Source organism: Pongo pygmaeus, chromosome 1, assembly GCF_028885625.2.
Source record: "Pongo pygmaeus isolate AG05252 chromosome 1, NHGRI_mPonPyg2-v2.0_pri, whole genome shotgun sequence".
NCBI lineage: Eukaryota > Metazoa > Chordata > Mammalia > Primates > Hominidae > Pongo > Pongo pygmaeus.
This window is the reverse complement of record NC_072373.2, coordinates 145,605,217-145,626,766: the sequence shown is the minus strand read 5'-3', so window position 1 is coordinate 145,626,766 and position 21,550 is coordinate 145,605,217. Positions and strand designations below refer to the sequence as shown.

The 21,550-nt window shown below is 36.0% G+C and overlaps 1 protein-coding gene across 5 annotated transcripts in view; it reads left to right on the top strand.

Annotated features, from left to right (window-relative positions):
* Positions 1 to 2: 2 nt before the first annotated feature.
* SPATA1 (spermatogenesis associated 1) overlaps positions 3 to 21,550 on the top strand; it is a 60,710-nt gene continuing 39,162 nt past the window's right edge. For all 5 annotated transcript variants that reach the window (XM_063653551.1, XM_063653558.1, XM_063653542.1 and 2 more), the window contains exons 1-6: positions 3 to 265; positions 9,945 to 10,111; positions 14,441 to 14,547; positions 16,247 to 16,364; positions 19,568 to 19,621; positions 19,717 to 19,948. In XM_063653551.1, the coding sequence (XP_063509621.1) occupies positions 10,010 to 10,111; positions 14,441 to 14,547; positions 16,247 to 16,364; positions 19,568 to 19,621; positions 19,717 to 19,948 (613 nt within the window). In that variant the 5' untranslated portion in view covers positions 3 to 265; positions 9,945 to 10,009. The remainder of the gene's footprint in view (positions 266 to 9,944; positions 10,112 to 14,440; positions 14,548 to 16,246; positions 16,365 to 19,567; positions 19,622 to 19,716; positions 19,949 to 21,550) is intronic.

The window sequence follows — 21,550 nt, the reverse complement described above, 5'->3', positions numbered from 1 at the left end:
CCAGACAACTCAGCGGCGCGCGGCGGGGGCGGGGCTCCGAACTTTGTCTCTAAGTTTCCGGTTCTGTGCTCAGCGGCTCCACCCTCGGTGCGCATGCGCGCCTTGCCAGCCCTCTGTTGCAGCTCCACACCCGGCCCCGAGCGCGAGCCTGGAGGAGGGGGAGGAGAAGGGGCGGAGCAGTCGGTGGGCGCGGCGGCTGCCGGAGGCTAGCGCGACCCGACTCTTAAATTCTCCTTTCCTCTCCAGAGAGGCCGATTAGGGAGAGGTAAGGAGAGAGCTTACTGTTAGCCGCGAAGAACTAAGAGGGGGTCTGAATAGGACCAGGGAGGGAAGGCAGAGCTTGTGGGAGTTTCCAAAAGGCCCGGCGGCGGGTGACCAGGAGGTCTCAGTTTTCCTCCCAGTTTGTGGGAAGGGTTGAGGGAAGTGAGGGGAGATACCCGCTGAGGCGTAGGAGCTACTGTGCACCCGGCGTGAGTCACCCGCACACCCCCGCCCCGTACAGGCGTGTCTCTCTGTGACTCGAGTTTGGCCAACAGGCATTTTCAGTTCCACCCCCAACCCCCAGCCCCGCTGACCCGAGGCGGAGAGAAGTCTCGGAGGTCGCTGTCGCCTACCCAGCGGAGCCGGGCGGGCGGGGAGCAGGGGTTCTGCTGATTCGCTGGAGAAAGGATCTTCTCAAGGTTTGACTTTACTGGCTTCTTAGCTCTTGAATCGGTTTTTCTGAAGGAGATTGTGAAGAAGCCAAGGTGCTGGCTGAAGATTACACCTGTCTGCCCTGTTACCCATTTACTCTGGAGAATTAATGCTTATTGTACTTTTTAAAATAAAACTTATTTTTGTGTTTCCGGAAAGTTTGCTCTTTAGTTATTTCCGTTGTAATTTATTACCTCCTGCTTGAAATTGAGTACCAAAGGAGTTTTTAGGAGAGAGGGTAGGATCTAACCAAACAAAATAGGCTCAGCCAGTACGTCTTTCTTTCATCCATGGAAATATGTGTGTTATGTCACAGCACTAAGGGCAGATGTTTCCTATTTCTTTTCGGGTAATCAATCTCCGAATGCGCTGATGTTTTCCATTAATGTTAATAATTTTATCATTAATGGATTTCAAATTTTTTATTAGAGAAGCATGTGTAATTGCACTGGTCAACAAAATCTAATTTATTTACTCAACAGTTTATATCAGTTCGCAAAAATGTACATCGTAAGTTTAGCATTTTACTTAATTCATACGGATGTAATGATTGGGGTTAAAACCAGGGTTTGAATTCTGGCTCTGCTACTTATGGTATTCTTGGGCAAGCCACTTAAGTTACTGAGGCTTTATTTTCTTATTTCAAAGTAAATTATACAGCTTCGTAGAGTTGTTTTTCAGAATGAAATGACATTATATGTAAAAAGAATGTGAAAGCTATCTCAATAAATACTGTCTTTTCCCAAAAGGTATTGTAATTATTTCACCTTTGGTGCTTTGTTGACTGTATAATGCTAAAACGTCATTCATACTTTACAGATTTGTAAGATTAAACACAAGTATCTATTCAAAGAATGATCTGTTTTACAGTATTTGTAAAATATATCACTGAACTCTTAGAACCGTGGAATGTTAATGCTGGAAGAGATTTTAGGGAATATAGGTCCAATAATTACTTCTGTGAGGGAGACTGTTGAGGAATAAGCAGTGTTTTAGGCCGAAACAGTTTCAGAAAAAAAAAAATTGTTGCTTTTTTATTAACTGCTGCATTGGGAAACCACAGACTGGAGTGCTGTCTCAAACACCAGGTGTTATTTTTTGTAACGTGTGTTTAAAGATTCTATTTAGGATACAAAAGAAAAATAAAACATTGAGGCCTGGTATGGTAGCTCACGCCTGTAATCCCAGCACTTTAGCAGGCTGAGGCGAGCAGATCACGAGGTCAAGAGATCGAGACCATCCTGGCCAACGTGGTGAAACCTTGTCTGTACTAAAAAATACAAAAATTAGCTGGGCGTGGTGGTGTGCGCCACCCAGGAGTCCCAGCTGCCCAGGAGGCTTGATGCAGGAGATTCGCTTGAACCTGGGAGGCGGAGGTTGCAGTGAGCCGAGATGGCACCACTGCACTCCAGCCTGGTGACAGAGTGAGACTCCGTCTCAAAAAAAAAAAAAACCATTGAGATAACTTTAAGTTCAGTTGTATCTGAAGTGATTACCAGTAAATATAGTTTATGAACTATATGTATCTCTTAAACTTTTGTTTAGGAGATTTTCTTTGACCTTCCACAATGATCTAAAACATTTCAAACGTTACCAACTGTACAGACATAGATGCTCACCAAGAGGATTCTTTTAGCAATAAATGGCAAGAAAAGACCACCAAGTAATCTGTCACTTTACGTTTTGTCAGCAGAGCACTGTCAATTTAAATTTACCTGAGATCTTCACCTTATTCAATTAATTAGTACCCTAAGTTCTTTAGTTCACTAGGTCTAAATTCAGAATTTGAATAAATAAGAGTTACATGCTGTACTTTGTAGTTTAACTAAAAGCTGAATCTCTTCAAAGGAAGATTTCACAATTCTGACTTCTTTCTCAAAGAATGAGCTTATTCTGTTTTTATAAATGCTAAGGAAATTGAAGTTTGGAGAAAAAATATATACAATAGCTACAAATAAGATACTTAGGAATTAACCAAGGAAGTTAAAGATCTCTACAAAGAAAACCATAAAACACTGATGCAAGAAATTGAAGAGGACACTAAAAAATGGGAAGATACTCCATGTTCATGTATTGGAAGATTCAATATAGTTAAAATGTCTCTAATACCCAAAGCAATCTGCAGATTCAGTGCAATCTCTATCAAAATACCAATGACATTCTTCACAGAAGTATTAAAAACAATCCTAAAACTTACACAGAACCATAAAAGACCCAGAGTCACCAAAGTTACCCTGAGCCAAAAGAATAAAAATGGAGGAATCATGTTACCTGACCTCAAATTATACAACAGCTATAGTAACCAAAACAGCATGGTACTGGCATTAAAAAAAAACACATAGACCAGTAGAAAAGAATAGAGAACCCAGAAACAAATTCATTCACCTACAGTGAACTCGTTTTTTACAAACGTGCCAAGAACATACACTGGAGAAAGGACAGTCCCTTCAATAAATGGTGCTGGGAAAACTGAATATCCATATTAGAAGAATGAAACTAGATCTCTGTCTCTCTCCTTGTATACCAAAATCAAATCAAAATGGGTTAAAGACTTAAATCTAAGACCTCAAACTATGAAACGTCTATAAGAAAACATTGGAGTTGGGGCATGGTGGCTCACACCTGTAATCCCAGCACTTTGGGAGGCCAAGGCAGGTGGATCACCTGAGGTCAGAAGTTTCAGGCCAGCCTGGCCAACATATAGTGAAACCCTGTCTCTACTAAGAATACAAAAATTAGCTGGGCATAGTGGCACACGCCTGTAGTCGCAGCTACTTGGGAAGCTGAGGCAGGAGAATCACTTGAATCCAGGAGGCAGAGATTGCAGTAAGCGGAGATCACGCCATTGCACTCCAGCCGGGGTGACAGAGTGAGACCCATCTCTCAAAAAAAGAAAAGAAAACAGTGCAGAAACTTTCCAGGACATTGGATTGGGTAAAGATTTTTTGAATAATGCCCTACAAGCACAGGCAACCAAAGCAAAAATGAACAAATGGGATTACATCAAGTTAAAAACCTGCACAGGGCCAGGCACGGTGGCTTACGCTTGTAATCCCAGCACTTTGGGAGGCTGAAGCAGGTGGATTTCTTGAACCCAGGAGTTGTATAACAGCCTGGGCAACATGGCAAAGCCAAAACTCCATCTTGATAAAAATACAAAAAGCTGGGCATGATGGCATGTACTTGTGGTCCCAGCTACTTGGGAACCTGCAGAGGTCAAGGCTGCAGTGATCTGTGATCATGCCACTGCACTCCAGCATGGGCAACAGAGAAGCCCTGTCTCAAAAAATAAAAATAAAAACCTGCATCACAAAGGAAATAATCAGCAAAGTGAAGAGACAACTCACAGAATGGGAAGAAATATTTGCAAACTATCCATCTGATAAAGGATTTATAACCAGAATATATAAGGAGCTCAACCATATAGGAAAAAAATCTAGTAATCCACTTTAAAAATGGGCAAAAAAGCTGAATAAACATTTTTCAAAAGAAGACTTACAAATGGCAAACAGGTATATGAAAAGGTGTTCAACATCACTGATCATCAGGAGAAATGCAAATCAAAACTACAATGAGATATCATCTCTCCCCAATAAAAGTGGCTTTTATGCAAAAGATAGACAATAACAAATGCTGGTGAGGATGTGGAGAAAAGGGAACTTTTGTACACTGTTGGTGAGAATGTAAATTAGTACCACCACTATGGAGACCAACTTGGAGGTTCCTCAAAAAAAACTAAAAATAGAGCTTCAGTATCTCCCAGGAATCCCACTGCTAGCTATAGACCCAAAAGAAAATAAACCAGTATATCGAGGTATCAGCACTCCCTTGTTTACTGCAGCACTATTCACAATAGCCAAGATTTAAAAGCAACCTAAGTGTCTATCAACAGATGAATGAAAGAGTAAAGAAAATGTGGTACAAATAAACAATGGAGTACCGTTCTGCCATAAAAAAGAATGAGATCATCTCATTTGCAACAACATGGATAGAACTGAAAGTCATTATGTTAAGTGAAAAAGCCAGGCACAGAAACACAAACTTCCCATGTTCTCACTTATTTGGCAGTAAAAATTGAAACAGTTCAACTCATGAAGATAGTAGAATGATGGTTACCGAAGGCTGGGAAGGGTAGTGGGGTGGGGACTGGGGATGGTTAATGGGTACAGAAATATAAGTTAGATAAAGTGAATAAAATCTAGTATTTGATAGCACAAAAGGGTGATTATAGCCAACGATAATTTATTATACATTTTAAAATAAGAGTATAATTGGATTTTTTGTAACACAAACGGTAAATGCTTGAGGTCATGGATACCCTATTTACCCTGATGTGATTTTCACACATTGTATGCCTGTATGAAAATATTTCATGTACTCATAAATATATACGCCTACTACATGCCCACAAAAATTACAAAGTAAAAGAAACCTAAATCTATAATTCCTTTTCCAACATAGATTCTAATTCTATATCATTCTGTTACTCTCTGGGAGACCCTCCCCCTCCCTAAAATGTCCTTATATATCCTGAGAAGTTTTCAAATCAAGACAAGTATGCCATTTTGTCAACACTAGGACGTGTCTAAAAAACAAACCTCATTCCTCAATTGGTTCTAGAAGTCGAACTACTGTAAATGTTTCTGGATTCTGGAGTGCCCTCAGGCATTTCAGGCTTTTTTTTTTTTTTTTTGAGACAGAGTTTTGCTCTTGTTGCCCAATGAGCACAATGGCGTGATGAGCGCAATGGCATACAATGAGCGTACAATGAGTGCAATGGCGTGATCTCGGCTCACTGCAACCTCTGCCTCCTGGGTTCAAGCAAGTCTCCTGCCTCAGCCTCCCCAGTAGCTGGGATTATAGGCATGCGCCACCACGCCCGGCCAATTTTGTATTTTTATCAGAGATGGGGTTTCACCATAGTTGGTCAGGCTGGTCTCAAACTCCCGACCTCAGGTGGTCCACCCGCCTCGGCCTCCCAAGGTGCTGGAATTATAGGCGTGAGCCACCGCGCCCGGCCTCATTTCAGGCATTTTAATCTATTTACCTAAGACAGGTTACCCTTTAAATTGATTAGGATTTTATTTACAGCCTAACCGGGAACCAGATAAAGCAGAACTCCCAGGACATATACGTAACCTGAATTTATCCTGATCAGATAGACTTCATGCCTTGGTGATTTAAGAATCAGGAATTATGTCAAAAAGTACTCCCATCATCTGTCATAAAGTTAACTGTATTCTGATTTTTTTATTCCAAAATGTAAGTTTCCCCTTCACTTGTTGCATTCCTTGAGCAATTAAGTAATCAAAACATTTTAGAGCTGCAAAGGATCTTGAAGAGTTCAAGTCACTTACCACTAAGAAACTCACACTCAGACCAACAAATGATTGTATAGATTACAAGAGACTAGAAATCTGCTTTTCTGTCTCCCAATCAATGTGATTACCTTGTGTGAGATTCTACTTTATTGGTATATTTAAACATAGCCCATGTCAGCATTTAGGATTTTCTAAAGTACATTGAGCAATCTTTGTATGCCATATTATCAAATCAGACAGGAAATAAAAATTACGAGAATCCTTGTTTCTAGACACTGAATAAGTATCAGAATTTCTTAAGCTTGATTTTCAGCTCTGCTACTGACACTGAAAATCATTTTGGAAAAGTGCAGAGAAAACATGATGGGTAGCTATTTTGAAAGAAAGGACCAGATCAGAGATGGCAGATAGGTGATACATCTACCAACAGTTACTCCTTCTCAAACCCATAGTTGACTGTGATAATTCAATTCTGTACTATTTCCTACTGAGATGTAGCCTTGGGATCCTACTTAGTAATTCACTTTTAGATAGTCAGTACCAGTTGATGGGAATTAGCATGCAAGATAAAATTGATTTTCCATTCCTGGCAGTAGAGTTGTGAAGCAAGATTATGCAGTAAATGAAAGATTAGACAGGAACGTCATAGTCACTTTATTTTTGGTTATTGAGATATCAGTCTCCTTTCATTTGAATTGTTGGCATCATTTTCGTTAGCTAATTAGTAATAGGTAAAAAATGTGAAAATCCCACATGTTATATGTTAGGATTTAGTATATGATTTGGTTAGGATCAACTACAAATTCTAAGCATGCCTAAAGTTTTTTTGGTTTTGTTTTGTTTTGTTTTTTGTTACAGAGTTTCGCTCTTGTTGCCCAGGCTAGAGTGCAATGGCACAATCTGGGCTCGGCGCAATCTTGGCTCTCCACAACCTCCGTCTCCCCGGTTCAAGCAATTCTTCTGCCTCAGTCTCCGGAGTAGCTGGGATTACAGGCATGCGCCACCATGCCCAGCTAATTTTGTATTTTTAGTAGAGACGGGGTTTCTCCATGTTGGTCAGTCTGGTCTCAAACTCCCGACCACAGGTGATCTGCCTGCCTCGGCCTCCCAAAGTGTTGGGATTACAGGCGTGAGCCACAGTGCCAGCCAAGCATGCCTAAAGTTTTAATTAGCCTGTCATGGTTTCAGTAGCAAAGGCTTACTCAAGTTAGCACAAGCAATGAGGAGATTATTGTAAAGATCAACATAGAGCAGCAGTGGAGGCACATATCCCTTGTAAATCCCAAAACAGAAACTGTCACGCTAATAGGCCAAAGTGGAAGTAGATCCAAGGCTAGAGACCAGCCCCAAGAATTCTTGATTCCCCTCTAGTGCTTAGTTATAAACATGAATCAGCTATGTTACTTCCTCAGTTTTCTTCTCACTACCAGTTAACTTAGTCATTTTCTCCGTTCTTTATCTTTTTCTATCTCTTTATAAATAAGTATAGCTTTCCCATAACATGGGCTTGCCTCATGGCTATGACACTAACTCATGACTTCTCTTTTCTATATTCTTTTTTTTTTTTTTTTTTTTTTTGAGACGGAGTCTCAAAAAAAGGCTGGAGTGCAGTAGCACGATCTCAGCTCACTGCAACCTCCACCTCCCTGGTTCAAGCAATTCCCCTGCCTCAGCCTCTCGAGTAGCTGGGATTAGAGGCACACACCACCACACCCGGCTAATTTTTTTTGTATTTTTAATAGAGACGGGGTTTCACCATGTTGGCCAGACTGGTCTCAAACTCCTGACCTAAGGCAATCCGCCCCTCTTGGCCTCCCAAAGTGCTGGGATTATAGGCACGAGCCACCACGCCCAGCTCTCTTTTCTATATTCTTATTAGTAATGTCTACTAATGCTTGAATCTTGAGCTCTTTTCCCAGGTCTAATCCCCAAGGGCTGATCTTTTTACATCAGAACATTTTGTTTGTTTCTAGCCAGCCCAGGATTTGGTCTCCAGCGTTGGTCTCATCAGAAATGATAAAGGGAGTTCTTAAAATCCCAAACATGGCTTCTTTGCCATTACTTTAGAAGGGATACTATAGGTTGAGTATTCCTTATCCAAAACGTTTGGGGTCAGAAATGTTTCAGATTTCAGATTTTTTCAAATTTTGGGATATTTGCATTATATCGGTTAAACAATCCTAATCCAAATCCAAAATGCTCCAGTGAGCATTTCTTTGGAGCATCATGTCAGCATTCAAATAGTTTCAGATTTTTGAGCATTCCAGATTTCAGATTTTAAAATTATGGATACTCAACCTGTATAGTGGGGTCCTGTATAGGTTTACCTCAGGACAACAATAAAGCAGGTCTTGACTGATCTATCTTGAGTTTGTTTAATTAAAACTTTGTTCTGGGACAGGCACAGGGGTGGCTGATGCCTGTAATCCCAGCACTTTGGGAGGCCGAGATGGGCGAATCACTTGAGGTCAGTGGTTTGAGACTGGCCTGGCCAACATGGTGAAAACCTGTCTCTATTAAAAATACAAAAATTAACTGGAAGTGGAGGCATAAGCCTGTAATCTCAGCTACTTGGGAGGCTGAGGCAGGAGAATCACTTGAACCTGGGAGGCAGAGGCTGCAGTGAGCCAAGACTGCGCCACTGCACTCCAGCCTGAGCAACACAGGGAGACTCCATCTCAAAAAAAAAAAAAAAAAATTGTTCTGAATTAAAATATCAAATTTTAATATGTAACAAATTAAAACTTTTAGCCTACTAATTTGCATACCAGTGAATCAATGAATGTCCAAATGCTATAATTATTATAGATTATTAACTAATTCTTATCTAATAATGAAGTGACCATATATGTATCTGAGTCATCTTTCACTTAGGTTCATAATAGAGGCTAATTAATACAGTGGCATACAGAGTTTTTGGATAGATATATAAATACTTTCTTAAAGTACTAATGTGTGCTTAAGACATGGTGAAAATGGCAAATCACATTCTAAGTTTTAATTATTGTAAGAAATATGGAAAGTAATGGGTAAAACTAATTTAAGGAGATTGTATATTTCAGGAAATAATCTTTTAATTTTGATACTATTAAAACAATTAGTGGTACTTGTTAGGGTTTTGTAAAGCTATAATCAGTACCAGATCAGAGGAATTTTAAGTTTTGTTGGATTTAAATCCTTATTTTAACATAAATCAAGGAAGAGCAATGCTTTGAAATCTAGAAAAGCTTCAGCTCTTGTGTTGGTATGATTAATGCATCCTTATGAATTATCCTGCTTTGATAATTCCTGTTAGAGTAATAATTCAGCTACCTTATTTTTTAGTTTTTCTTATATACATTATATATTTTTAATTGTATCATACATTCTTGTAAACTGCCATAAATCATGAGGAAAAACACAGGAAATAATACACAAATGAAGCCTGATATATTTAAAGACTGGCATTTTCACCTGGAATGATTGTTCACGTTTTTTATTATTGAGGCATCAAAGCCCAGGGAGAAATGTATATGGTAAAACAGTTTTCATCATTCTATAGCCATTTTAACTAGCCAAGAGACTAACCAAAACTTTAGGCATGCTTAGAATTTGTAGTTGATACTAACCAAGTATCATAAATTCTGCCTTTCTACTTCCAAACATGTATTTCTACTTCATGTAAAATGCTATATATTTAACCTTAATTTTCGACCAAGAAAAGATGAATTATTTAGAATAGTAAAATATGTCCTGGTCACAAGTCCATTATAATGTAATTTGTCACGTTACTTAGTTGTATAGATTTATGCTGATTTCATTACACAGTCCTATTTACTAGTAATATGTCCTTTTGAGTTAGAATAATAAAGATTGTATATATTTCTAAGTTTTCATTTTTAGTTTATTTAATGCTTTTGTGTTTTCCTTTTTATTTCTTGAACAAATCAGAGACCAGAAATGAGTGGAATGCTATCTTAAGCCAAAAAAAACTATTATAATTTAGTACTACTTAAATGAAGAAAGATAAAAAAAGAAACAAAATTCCAATTGATAATTATCCCATTCAGACATTAGTGAATATGTCACTCAATCCAAGTCGACCTTCCTCATCAGAGGTAAGAAAATCTTTTTCTACTAAAATATAAGAAAGACCTGCTTATCACTGTTTTTGAAAAGTTTTATAAAAGCAAAAACATAAATTATATAAAGTATTAGATATTGACTCCACCATGATCCCAACTTCATGTATCCCATTGCCTGATTACATTTCTTGTGTCTCTAGCTCACTTCCTCTACCCCAACCATATTGGGATCCCCAATGCATTGATCCTATCACCTTTTTTACTATTTCTCGATTGTATGATTGAGGGTGGTACCCTCCATATCTAGCTTAAGTTCCATAGAGCAGTCATGATCACTCCTTTGCACATACTTTTGACTCCTTGCCCCTGTCTCACTTCATTGTGCTGCTTGGCAAAACAACAAACATGGTTAATGCATTTCTCCACCTGTTCTGTACCTACACCTGAGCAGCTGAACATGGCTAGAGAAAAAAAATGTATACCATCATAAGTACCATTCTCACTTTAAATTCATGACCATGAATTTCAAGTGGAATCTTTTTCTGGTGGGCAGTCTTACTATCTGCCACTCATTAATTCAATCTTTCACTCTTCTAAACAAGTATGTCATACCATCTCAGACCCCCAATACCTTCTCTCTATTTTCTCTTAAACCAACTGCAGTCAAGATTTCACCTCCATTATTCCACCAAAACTATTCTCATTAAATTCACCTTTCATTACTAATCTGTTGGTTAATTCTTATCCTAAACATTCTTGATCTATGTGTGCACAACAGTTGACACCATTAATCACTTTCTCTTCCTTGACATAGGCTTCACTAGGCTTCTAGCATACATATTATGTTTGTTTTCTTCTTACCTCCCTGGTTGTTCATTCTCAGTCATCTTTACTGGGCCTTCATCTTCCTCCTGACCTCTTAATTTTGGAATACATCAGAGTTCAGCTCTTTGTTCTCTTCTCTACCTGCACTCGTTCCTTGGTGATCTCATCTAGTCTAACAGATTTAAATACCAACCTTATGCCAAGGATTTCCAAATTTATAGCCTCATCTCAGTCCTCTTTCCCAAATTCCAGATTCACGTAGGCCTATATTCAACTGACTGACTGACATCTCCACTTGGATGGCCAATAGATATCTCATCTTAATATGTCTGAAACTGGATTTTTTTCCCTTCCCTTAAACTTGCACTGCCCATGACTTTTGCCATCTCAGGTGATGTCAAATCTATCCTTTCAGTATCTGAGGCCAAATGCCTTGGAGTTATACTTGATTCTTTTTGCATACTTGAGTCTTCTACTTGACTCTTCTTTCAAACTCCGCTTCCAATAGATTGACTCTGACTCTTCTACTTGACTCTTAAACTCCACTTCCAATGGATTGACTCTAGCTTTTAAATATATACAAAATCTGACTACTTTTTAGTAACCTTTACTGCTAGCACGTGAGTCACTATTGTCTCAGACTGTGATTATTCCAGTAGCTTCATAACAAGTTCTCTTTTCTTGCCTCTTATAGTCTGTTCTAGCTATGATTCCCATCACTCAACGAATTAAGTAAAGCATTATGTATATCCTGATATAATGCAATATAAAATACAGGACACCACTTACAAAATATTATTGCCCCAAGTAGTAACCTGTGTCACTTGAAGGCTGTATAGTTAACTGTTTACAGGAGATAAGAGAGGTTGGAGAAACAAGTTAAATGACACCTTAGAGATAATGAAGTATATTCAGAATGTAGAACATTCTATGAGACAACTGGCTCATCTTTTAAAAAGTCAATGCCATGTTAAAAATAAAAAGCAAAAAAATAGGTTTGAGAACTCTTCAAGATGAAAGTTTTAAAAGACGTAACAACCAAATGCATTGTGTGATCCTTGTTTGAATTACAGATTAAGAAAATATTTCGAGGACAATTGGGAAAATTTAAATATGGACTGGATATTAATTGACATTAAGGAATTTTAATTTTTTTAGATGTGAAAATGAAATTGTGATTATGTTACAGAGGTCCTTATTTTTAGAATATGGATGCCAAATAATTTAGGAATATAGTGTCATGATGTCCTATTTACTTTGAATGTTTTATTCAGAGGGAGAGAATTACTCTTTTTATTTATATGTATGTTTAAAATTTTTCATATTAAATAAAAATATATGTCAGATCTTAATGTTTCTCTTAAAACCATGCATTAGCTTCCCATTTTGTAGGTGAAAATGGCCCAGAAGGCGCTGTATGTTTCCCCTCTACCTCCTTATTTTTCTGAACTTATCTTCTACTGTCTCCCCTACTCTCTCTGCTTCAATCATACTGGCATGCTCTCACCTTAATACCTTTATTTTATCTCTTTCTGAAACTCTTTCCCTCTAGATCTTCACTTGGCTAACTCCTTCTTTTCCCTTAGGTCTTTACTCAGATCTCACCTTTTCCATGAGACCTACTCTGACTATTTAAAACTGAAAACTTCTCCATCCCATATCTTCCCATTCTTCTTTACCTTGCCCTACTTATTATTTTTTCCTAGTAATTACCACTTTATAATATAGTATATTACCTATTAGTGTTTTATGTTTATTGTTTTTTTAAATTTTAAAAAATTTTTAAAATTGTACTTCTTAGAAGTCAGTATTTATTGTTTATTGGCTATATTTCTCACAGAGCCAGGACTAGTCTGAGGCAAATGAGGTACTTGCCACAGAAGAAAAATTTAAGGGGCTACCAAAAAATTTTTTAGTAAAATTAATGCAAAAAAAAATCCATGATGAACAAGATATCCATATTTTAAATAGAGACAGGATCCAACAGTGCCATCTCTAATCATTTTGAAACCTGGGACAAAAGAAAAAGTATGTGCCATACCTTGTAATGTATTTTTAAAATAGCTAATGGTTTTAATGAAAATGTTATTAATGAGTAGCTTCCATTAAAGTCAGGAAAGTAAGATTATAATAAATTAGGGTTTGAGTGTTAATAGAATATTTAACCTTAAAATAATATTGTCAGATTTAATATGTACTTTAAAATTTTTCAATATTTTTTCGACTACTTTGTTGTTCTGGAAAAAGCCATTAAAATGTCTTTTTGTATAAAATATTTAGTTCAAGAATATATTTAAATATTTATATTTAAATATATTTAGTTCAAGAAATAGTTTTCCTCCTGTAAAATATTAAATATTTAGTATTTATATATAAATATCTAGTTCAAGAAATATATATATAAATATTTAGTTTTAATGTATATAAATATTTAGTTCAAGAAATAGTTTCCTCCTATAAAATATTAATACATTTATATAAAGATAAGGTCATATTTACTTCAAATTTCTTAAGGTTTTGCAAATATTTAATAGTATAGCTAGGGGGTAATCTTTTAAGTGCTCTAGTGTTCAAAATGCAACGTATAGAAAACTTCACTATCAGATCTATACAAACATTTTAAATTGTTAGTTAATAATAATCATCAAAAGCATAGAAGTAATTTTCTTGATTTATAAAAATAACTTGAAGAAAACCTTATGCTCAGGAACCATTTTTATCTCCTATGAAATTACTAATATTAGCAGTAGGTCATATTCAAACTTTTAAAGGTTTCTTGGATATTTAATACTGCATTCGAGAATATTCATTTAAATGCTTTGACTTTTAATATGCAGGGAGTATCAAACTTAATTTGACTAAAAGATAAGACTATATTTGCAATCATTCTGTTTCTGTTGTGGTTATATAAATATTCTTCTAAATAGAAGGATTCTAATCAAGGTCATAACAAAACATCAGTGGAAAAGTGGATAGTTACATAGAAGCACAGACATGCCCAATGTAAGAACAATCATTCCTTTCTCATTGGTCAGGAATAGGTTCTTCCTGGAATTCTGGGGAATAAGTACATTCCCCAAACCACAGTATTAAACTTTTTGCAGGTGCTGAGGGCTAGCAATCATCAGAACTGTAATAGGGAGAAAATATACAAAGGATAAAGATTCCACAAGTTCACCCTAGTGGAACTGAGTAGGTGGGGAGTGAGGTGAGGTAAAGGTTGATGTTAAGAAAACTAGTCTTGGTGTCCTAGGATTCTTACTGCAGGCCACAGGAAAAACACCATATGCCAAAGATGTTGAGCTAATCTCATAGCCACATCTATAACATTGTTGCCAAGGGAAAATGTACTCCAAGTGCCAAGTGGCCAACTTAAGAACAAATTTTTAGTTCATTTTGTTTTTCGTTTGTTCAAAGGGATGTATGTATTCCATGTTTTTTTTTCTATTGTGTTTATTAAACTTAATTCTATGGGACATCAATTGATTTTTTTCACTTTAAAAATATTTTAACCGATGTTCTTCTCAATTTATTCAGTTGGTGGAACTTCATGTTTTTTATGTCCCTGAAGGATCATGGAACTATAAGCTAAATACCATTTCAACAGAAGATGTTAACAAATTCATTTCAGCTGGATTTCTAAGGCAAGTGTTGTGTAGTCATGTAACAATATGCCTGAAAGAAGAATCTTTTTTCTTCAGAGAAAAATGCTTTTTGGAAATTTAAAAACTATAAGTGAAAAATATTTTGTCCATGTGATAGATCCATTTCCTAACTTAATACTATCAATATGTAGTGCTATGTAACAATTAAATCAGTTCTGTAGGAATAGCTCACTTGGCCATAATACTACCACCCAGAAAACAGTATATAACCTGTGTATTATTATGGTTATACACAAAGTGAATTAAGAGAGAAGTTATCTAAAATTAAAAATCTGCTAAACTACTCAGGAGGCTATGGTGGGAGGATTGCTTTGAGGCCCAGATGTCAAGGCTGCAGTGAGCCATGATTGCAGCACTGCACTCCAGTCTGGGCAACAGAGTGAGACTCTGCCAAAAAAAAAAAAGAGAGAGAGAGAGAAAGAGGGAAAAAGAAAGAGGGAGAGAGAAAGAGGAAGGAAAGAAGGAAGGAAGGAAAGAAGAAAGGAAGGAAGGGAGGGAGGGAGGGAAAACTGCTGATCTGAGAATAGCAGTTGAAGCAATATATCTACAATCCCTCTTTCTCTGAACTGTTTAAAAATATAAACAAAGAACATGTGTTTACATCTATGTAGATGTGTATTTTCACATTCACAAAAAGACACATAATACTATGTGATCTGACTGCCTGTTGTTACCCCTTACGCATACCTCTCTTTCTAATCTTCATCATCACTTTCTTCAACCACATCAGCCTCCTTTCTGTTCTGGAACACATAGCCCTACCTCAGGACCCTTGTACTTTCTGTTCCTTTTGTCTAGAATGAGTTTTCTGCCCTAACCATATGCTCTCCCTTCTCCTTCAGGTCTTTACTCACATATTACCTTTTTGTGTGGATATTCTCTAATCACTGTATTTTAAATCACTCATACAGTCCCTTTCTCCCTTCCCTGCCTAATTTTTCTCTTTGGTACTTAGTAGTGTCTTATGAATTACATTTTTTTACTTATTTACTTCATTAATTTTTCTATCCCACCACTAGATTATAAAGTCCATTAGGGCAGAGATTTTTATTTTGTTGACTGCCATATTCTCATTCCTTGGAACAATGTCTGACACATAGTAGATGCTCAATAAATATGTGTTGATTGAATGAATTATCTAATATTTCTCATAAGGTCCCAGAAAAACAACTCAGATGATAGCATAAGTTATGGCTTTAAATTTTAGACATTCAGGAGCAAAGTATCCCTAATAAGCGAAGATGTGGACTCTGACAATGTTAGATTATTTAAAAATTTTTTAAGCACTAGCTACTCCTGCCAAACTTCCAAAATAAATATCTGTGGCTAAATCATTCATTGGTATATGTATAAAAGTACATCTATTCCACAGCAAATTTTAACAATAAAATTTGGAAGTAGATTAGCAAAGAGACAGTTGTTTTTCCTTTTCAGTACAAAAATTTATAAACAGTGTTTATTTGCATAATTTTAAAGGCAGACTTTTAATTATTTATTTTAAGAGATATTTATGGAAGACCTACAAAATGCCGGCAATGTGGAAACATAATATGTTAAGCTATATCTGACACATTAAATCAACCTTTGTGTTTGAGATAGCTGACTAAAGTTATTGAATCATTAATATATCCAAAATCTATTTCATATTACATTATAAGGCAATTTTATGATATTTCAGAGTATCTCCTCAACTTACTTTACAAGCCCTGAGGGAGCGTCTTGGTGAGTTCCTGGGTGAAGATGCTATTGCAGAAAAATTTTTATTTCTGAAATGCATTGGAAATAATTTAGCTGTGGTAAGTTTTCTTTTTTTTTCTTTCTGATTGAGAAAGACCATACCTTCTCAAATTATATTTCTTAAATGCTTATCAACTCAGCTCCTTAAGATATTATTAGATATGTAATCTCAATCAAAATGAAATGGAAATATCATTAAACATACAGATCAACAAAGATAGATTGCATAGTCATGTTATTGGGCATGAAAATGATGGGTTTTGTGTGTGAATTGCCTTGCAAAGCAAAGAAATACCTATTTAAAATGTGATCATATAAGTTCTTAAATTTAAATGAAAGTTTTTAAGTGTTTTAAACAAGTACTTGAGTTCTGGAAAAAAATGGGGTTCTCATCACTTGTGCCACAACTAGACTCATTTGATGTGAAAATGATATGGCTCCAACATATTTTTTTGGTGTCAACTTTTTTTTTTTTTTCGAGACGGAGTCTTGCTCTGTCGCCCTGGCTAGAGTGCTGTGGTGTGATCTTGGCTCACTGCAACCTCCACCTCCCAGGTTCAAGCAATTCTCCTGCCTCCCGAGTAGTTGGGATTACAGGCACGCGACACCACGCCCGGCTAAGTTTTGTATTTTTGGTAGAGACAGAGTTTCACCATGTTGGCCAGACTGGTCTCAAATTCCTGACTTCAGGTGATCTCCCTGCGTCAGCCTCCCAAAGTGCTGAGATTACAAGCATGAGCCACTGTGCCTGACTGGTGTCAACTATTATTTACTAAACACTCCTATTTGTAGTTTCTGTGACTCGGTGGGCAGGATACTCTAAGTAGAGAGTATTCCTAGCTTAAGTTTCAAATCTAACAAGCCATCAGATCTCAAAGTTTCTGGTCTCTCATATCTACATAAATTTTATTTCCTTAATCAAGATTTTCTATATTTAAACTCTTTAAAATGCAGCATATTCTTATTTCACTCTCATTAACAGTTTATATCATTATTATGTGTTTATGTGAATATTTGCTTAACATCTAACTCTACCATTAGATTATAGGTCCTTGTGGGGAGGGACTTCATTTTATTCATCATTGTATTTATAACCAGTGCCTAACAAGATGCTTTGCACTAGAGGTGTTTAAATGTTCACTGAACAAATTAAATCATGAATGATAATGGAAAAAATAGGCATTTTCTTCCAAAGTACTACTATAATTTGCTGTGTGAGATTCTTGGGATCAGTAGTTAAATTTGAAGAAGTTTTGGTCATCAGAGTTCTATTTGGTATGACTTTTGGCATATTAATATTAATTTACTGATCATTAAGTCAGCTTTCCTCAAACAGGCAAGAAAATGAACAACTCTCATAATTTTTTGTTCTTTTTCATGGTATGTAAATGTACAAAATATCAATCATAGAATCCCAGATTGGAAGGGACTTTCTAAGTAATTTAGGTCAATTTCTAAAATCCTTCTAATATTTTATTATTTTAAACAGATATTTATTAATGTTTTTCTATATACAAAACTAGAAAAAGAACTAGATATAGATCTTGCCCTCGAAGAGTGCTCAGTGTAGTGATGAAGATTAAAATATATAAAATAAATAAATAAAATATCATATTTTATATATTCAAAAGAAAAGGATATTACTTCCAGCAGGGGAAGAGGGGAAGTAGAAAACTTTGAGAAAGAAGCAATATTTCAATTTGAATCCTAAAAGAAAAATGTTTGTTCTTGCAAAGATGAAAGGTGAGAAAACTTTCTGAGCAGAGAAAATAGGTTAAGCACAGAAGTAGAAATGCAGACAACTCAGAAATAATAAATGGTACATTTTTTTTAATGGAGCATTGACTACATGAAAGGAAATAGTGGGGAGCAAGTTATAAAGTCGTTTGTTGAAGGTCTTGAATGCCAGATTAGTAGTTTGGATTTTTTCATGAAACCATGAGTTTTTGACTAAGAGTGACATGATCAGAGCCTTCAGTAAAATTAATTGGGCCTCACTGAGAAGGATGGATTGAAGTGAGGAGGCAGGAATTTCAGTAAGAAAGTTTTACAGTGGTTCAGGCAAGAGATAATAAGGGCCTAAGGAACAAGCTGCCTCTCAAATTTTATCTATGACCATTTTCTCCTTGGTTTCATACTTCAGCTAAAAAAATCTTCCTCTGGTTCTCAAATATGGCAGACTGATTTCTGATTTTTGGTCGTTGCACTTGCCTAGAAATCACTTCTCCCTGATTTTCACATAGCTGGCTGTTTCTTTTCATAATTCAGGACTTAGCTCAAGTATTATCTTTTCTAAAAGGCTTTCCCTGACCTTTCTTCAAGTTACTCTTTATTACATCACTCTGTTTTCTTTTCATAAAACATGTATCACCATCCTAAATTGGGTTTATTTATTTATTTAATATCTGCTTTCCCAAGTAGAATATAACCTCCATGAAAGCAGAGATTTTGCCTTATTTATCATTGTATCCATGCCATGTAGAACACTGCCTGACAGATAGTATGCCCTCAGTATTTCTGTTTTGTTTTGTTTTGTTTTGTTTTGTTTTGTTTTGTTTTTGAGACAGTCTCCCTCTGTTGCCCAGGCTGGAGTGCAGTGGTGGACTCTCAGCTCACTGCAGCCTCCACCTCCTAGGTTCAAGCGATTCTCCTGCCTCAGCCTCCTGAGTAGCTGGAGGAGCCACCACACCTGGCTAATTTTTGTATTTTTAGTAGAGATGGGGTTTCACCATGTTGGCCAGGCTGGCCTCGAACTCCTGACCTCAAGTAATCTGCCTGACTTGGCCTCCCAAAGTGCTGGGATTACAGGCGTGAGCCACCACGCCCAGTCCTCCAATATTTGTTAAATAAATAAATAAATAACAAATGAACTCTATGGGTTGAATATGTAGGAAATAAAGTTTACTAAGTTGGACTCTGGGGTCAGATGACCTGGTTTTGAATCCCAACTTGGAAATTTCCTACATATACAATCTTTACTAAGTGTAAAGCACTTAAAATAGTGCCAGGGACATAGTAAGTCCATGTAAGTGATAGGCATAGTTATTATTAATAAATGAATAGAATTTCTATTATATTTGATACAGTGAATAAAAGTAACATTATATTCTACATTTCTAGAATCTAGCCATAGTTACTAGCTTTTAAATTTGATTTTTATACTTGCCACAAATACTTGCCTTCCTGCAAAAAAAGTAGAGGTAAAAATAATTGAAAAAAATGTAGCAAAAGCTTTACTTTTTTTCTCATTACTTATTTCTAGGTGAAGGAAAAGCAAGAATCAGAACTGAAACTCAAATCATTTGCTCCTCCATATGTATGTAATGTGACATTTTAAACTTATGCTAATTTTTAACTTAGAGCACTGCTTTTAATTGCAAACTAACTTTTAAAATTTCCTATATGTTTTAGGCTCTTCAACCAGAATTATATTTGCTTCCTGTAATGGACCATTTAGGAAATGTTTTTTCACCATCATCAACAGTTATTTTAGATGAGCGGCAGACTAATAATGGTGTTAATGAGGGTGATGGAACAATCCACAAACCAATTAGTGTAACTTTGTTCAAGGAGGAACCTGGAAGAGATCCCAGTTTGTTAGAAAACACTTTGAAAGAGCTTCCTAACAAGAATCAGGAAGAAGGTGATTTTAAACTGGAATGGGAAAAAGAAAGAAGCTATTATAGTACATTTTAGCAGTCAAGTCTGTAAGCAAACCCTGAGCAAACCTAGCCTTACAAATATAGGCAGTATAAAAAGAAAGCTACAATTCCACTTGGGGATTTCTAAAAAAATATTTTTGCCAGATGGGAGGAAAAGAAAACAATTTAAGTACTATGTTAAAATAAAAACAAAATCAAAATAGTTACAGCACTTAAATGAACATTACCACCTTTACTTCTTTTTTAATAAAATAGTTTTAGATAAAAGTAAAGCTACAGGGGAAGAGAAAGGAAAGGTGACTGCATAAAACTTTGGTATTACTCAGAGACCAGAAGGATCAGGAAATCAGTATCAAACCAAGACAAACAACAACAACAAAAAAAAAACTTTAATGTTGGGGAACATACGTATTTCAGAGAATTTTAAAATTTTTATCTGATTACACCTATCAATTTACTAATAATTACTAATAACTCGATTCTTTAAAAGTGATAGGGGCCAGGAGTGGTGGCTTATATCTGTAATAAGCACTTTAGGAGGCCAAGGTGGGTGGATCACTTGAGCCCAGGAGTTTGAGACCAGCTTGGGCAACATGGCACATGGCAAGACCCTGTATCTACGAAAAAACACAAAAGTTAGCCAGGTCTGGTGGCACATGCCTGTAGTCCCAGCTACTCAGGAGACTGAGGCAGGAGGATTGCTTGAGCCAGGGACGGGGAGGCTGCAGTGAGCTGAGATCGCACCATCATCCTCCAGTCTGGGTGGCAGAGCAAGACCTTGTCTCAAAAAAAAAAAAAAAAAAAAAGATAGGTAATTTAAAATGTTTAAATAAAAATTAAACTCATCTCATAAATACATAAATAAAGCTGACTACAGTCTAAGAATCAATAGGAAAAAAAGATAGGTAATTTAAAATGTTTAAATAAAAATTAAACTCACTGAGCATCTAACTGGTGTCAAGTAATAAACAGTAAATATTAAATGCACCTAAGATGAAAGCAGGTACTAACTTTGGAACATTGTTGGGTTTAGAATAAATTTAGAATACAAGAAATGTAACTGATTAAGAACTACTATATTCTACAGCTTTAATAGATGTTGTCTTTAGTCAACATCTGGGGGATGCATTTCATTTGTAAATGTTTAGTATATCTGCTTTTCCTTCACAGTTTATTTTTTAATGTAATATGGTAAAAAAGTTAAAAGTTAAACTAATTTTTTTCCTATTATTCTTAGACTGTAGTCTGCTTTATTTATATGCTTTAAATGAGAGGCTAGTGTGTGCTCATTTTTAAAAGTTCTAGAAACATCAGTAAGTATTAGGAAGAAAATAAGTATAAAGTATACTTTTACTAATAAATAAAGAAGAAAATAAAGACTGACAATAATTTTACTACTCAGAGATTACTACTACTTAGAATTCTGATATATATTCTTCCAGTTGTTATTTTTTAGTTCTTGTATATAAATAATATATATTTTTACTTTTCAGAAATGAAGACACATACAGACTCTTAAAGCCTCTTATATTAAAATATAAACATTTCATATCAATAAATATAGATCTGTGTCATTATAGAAT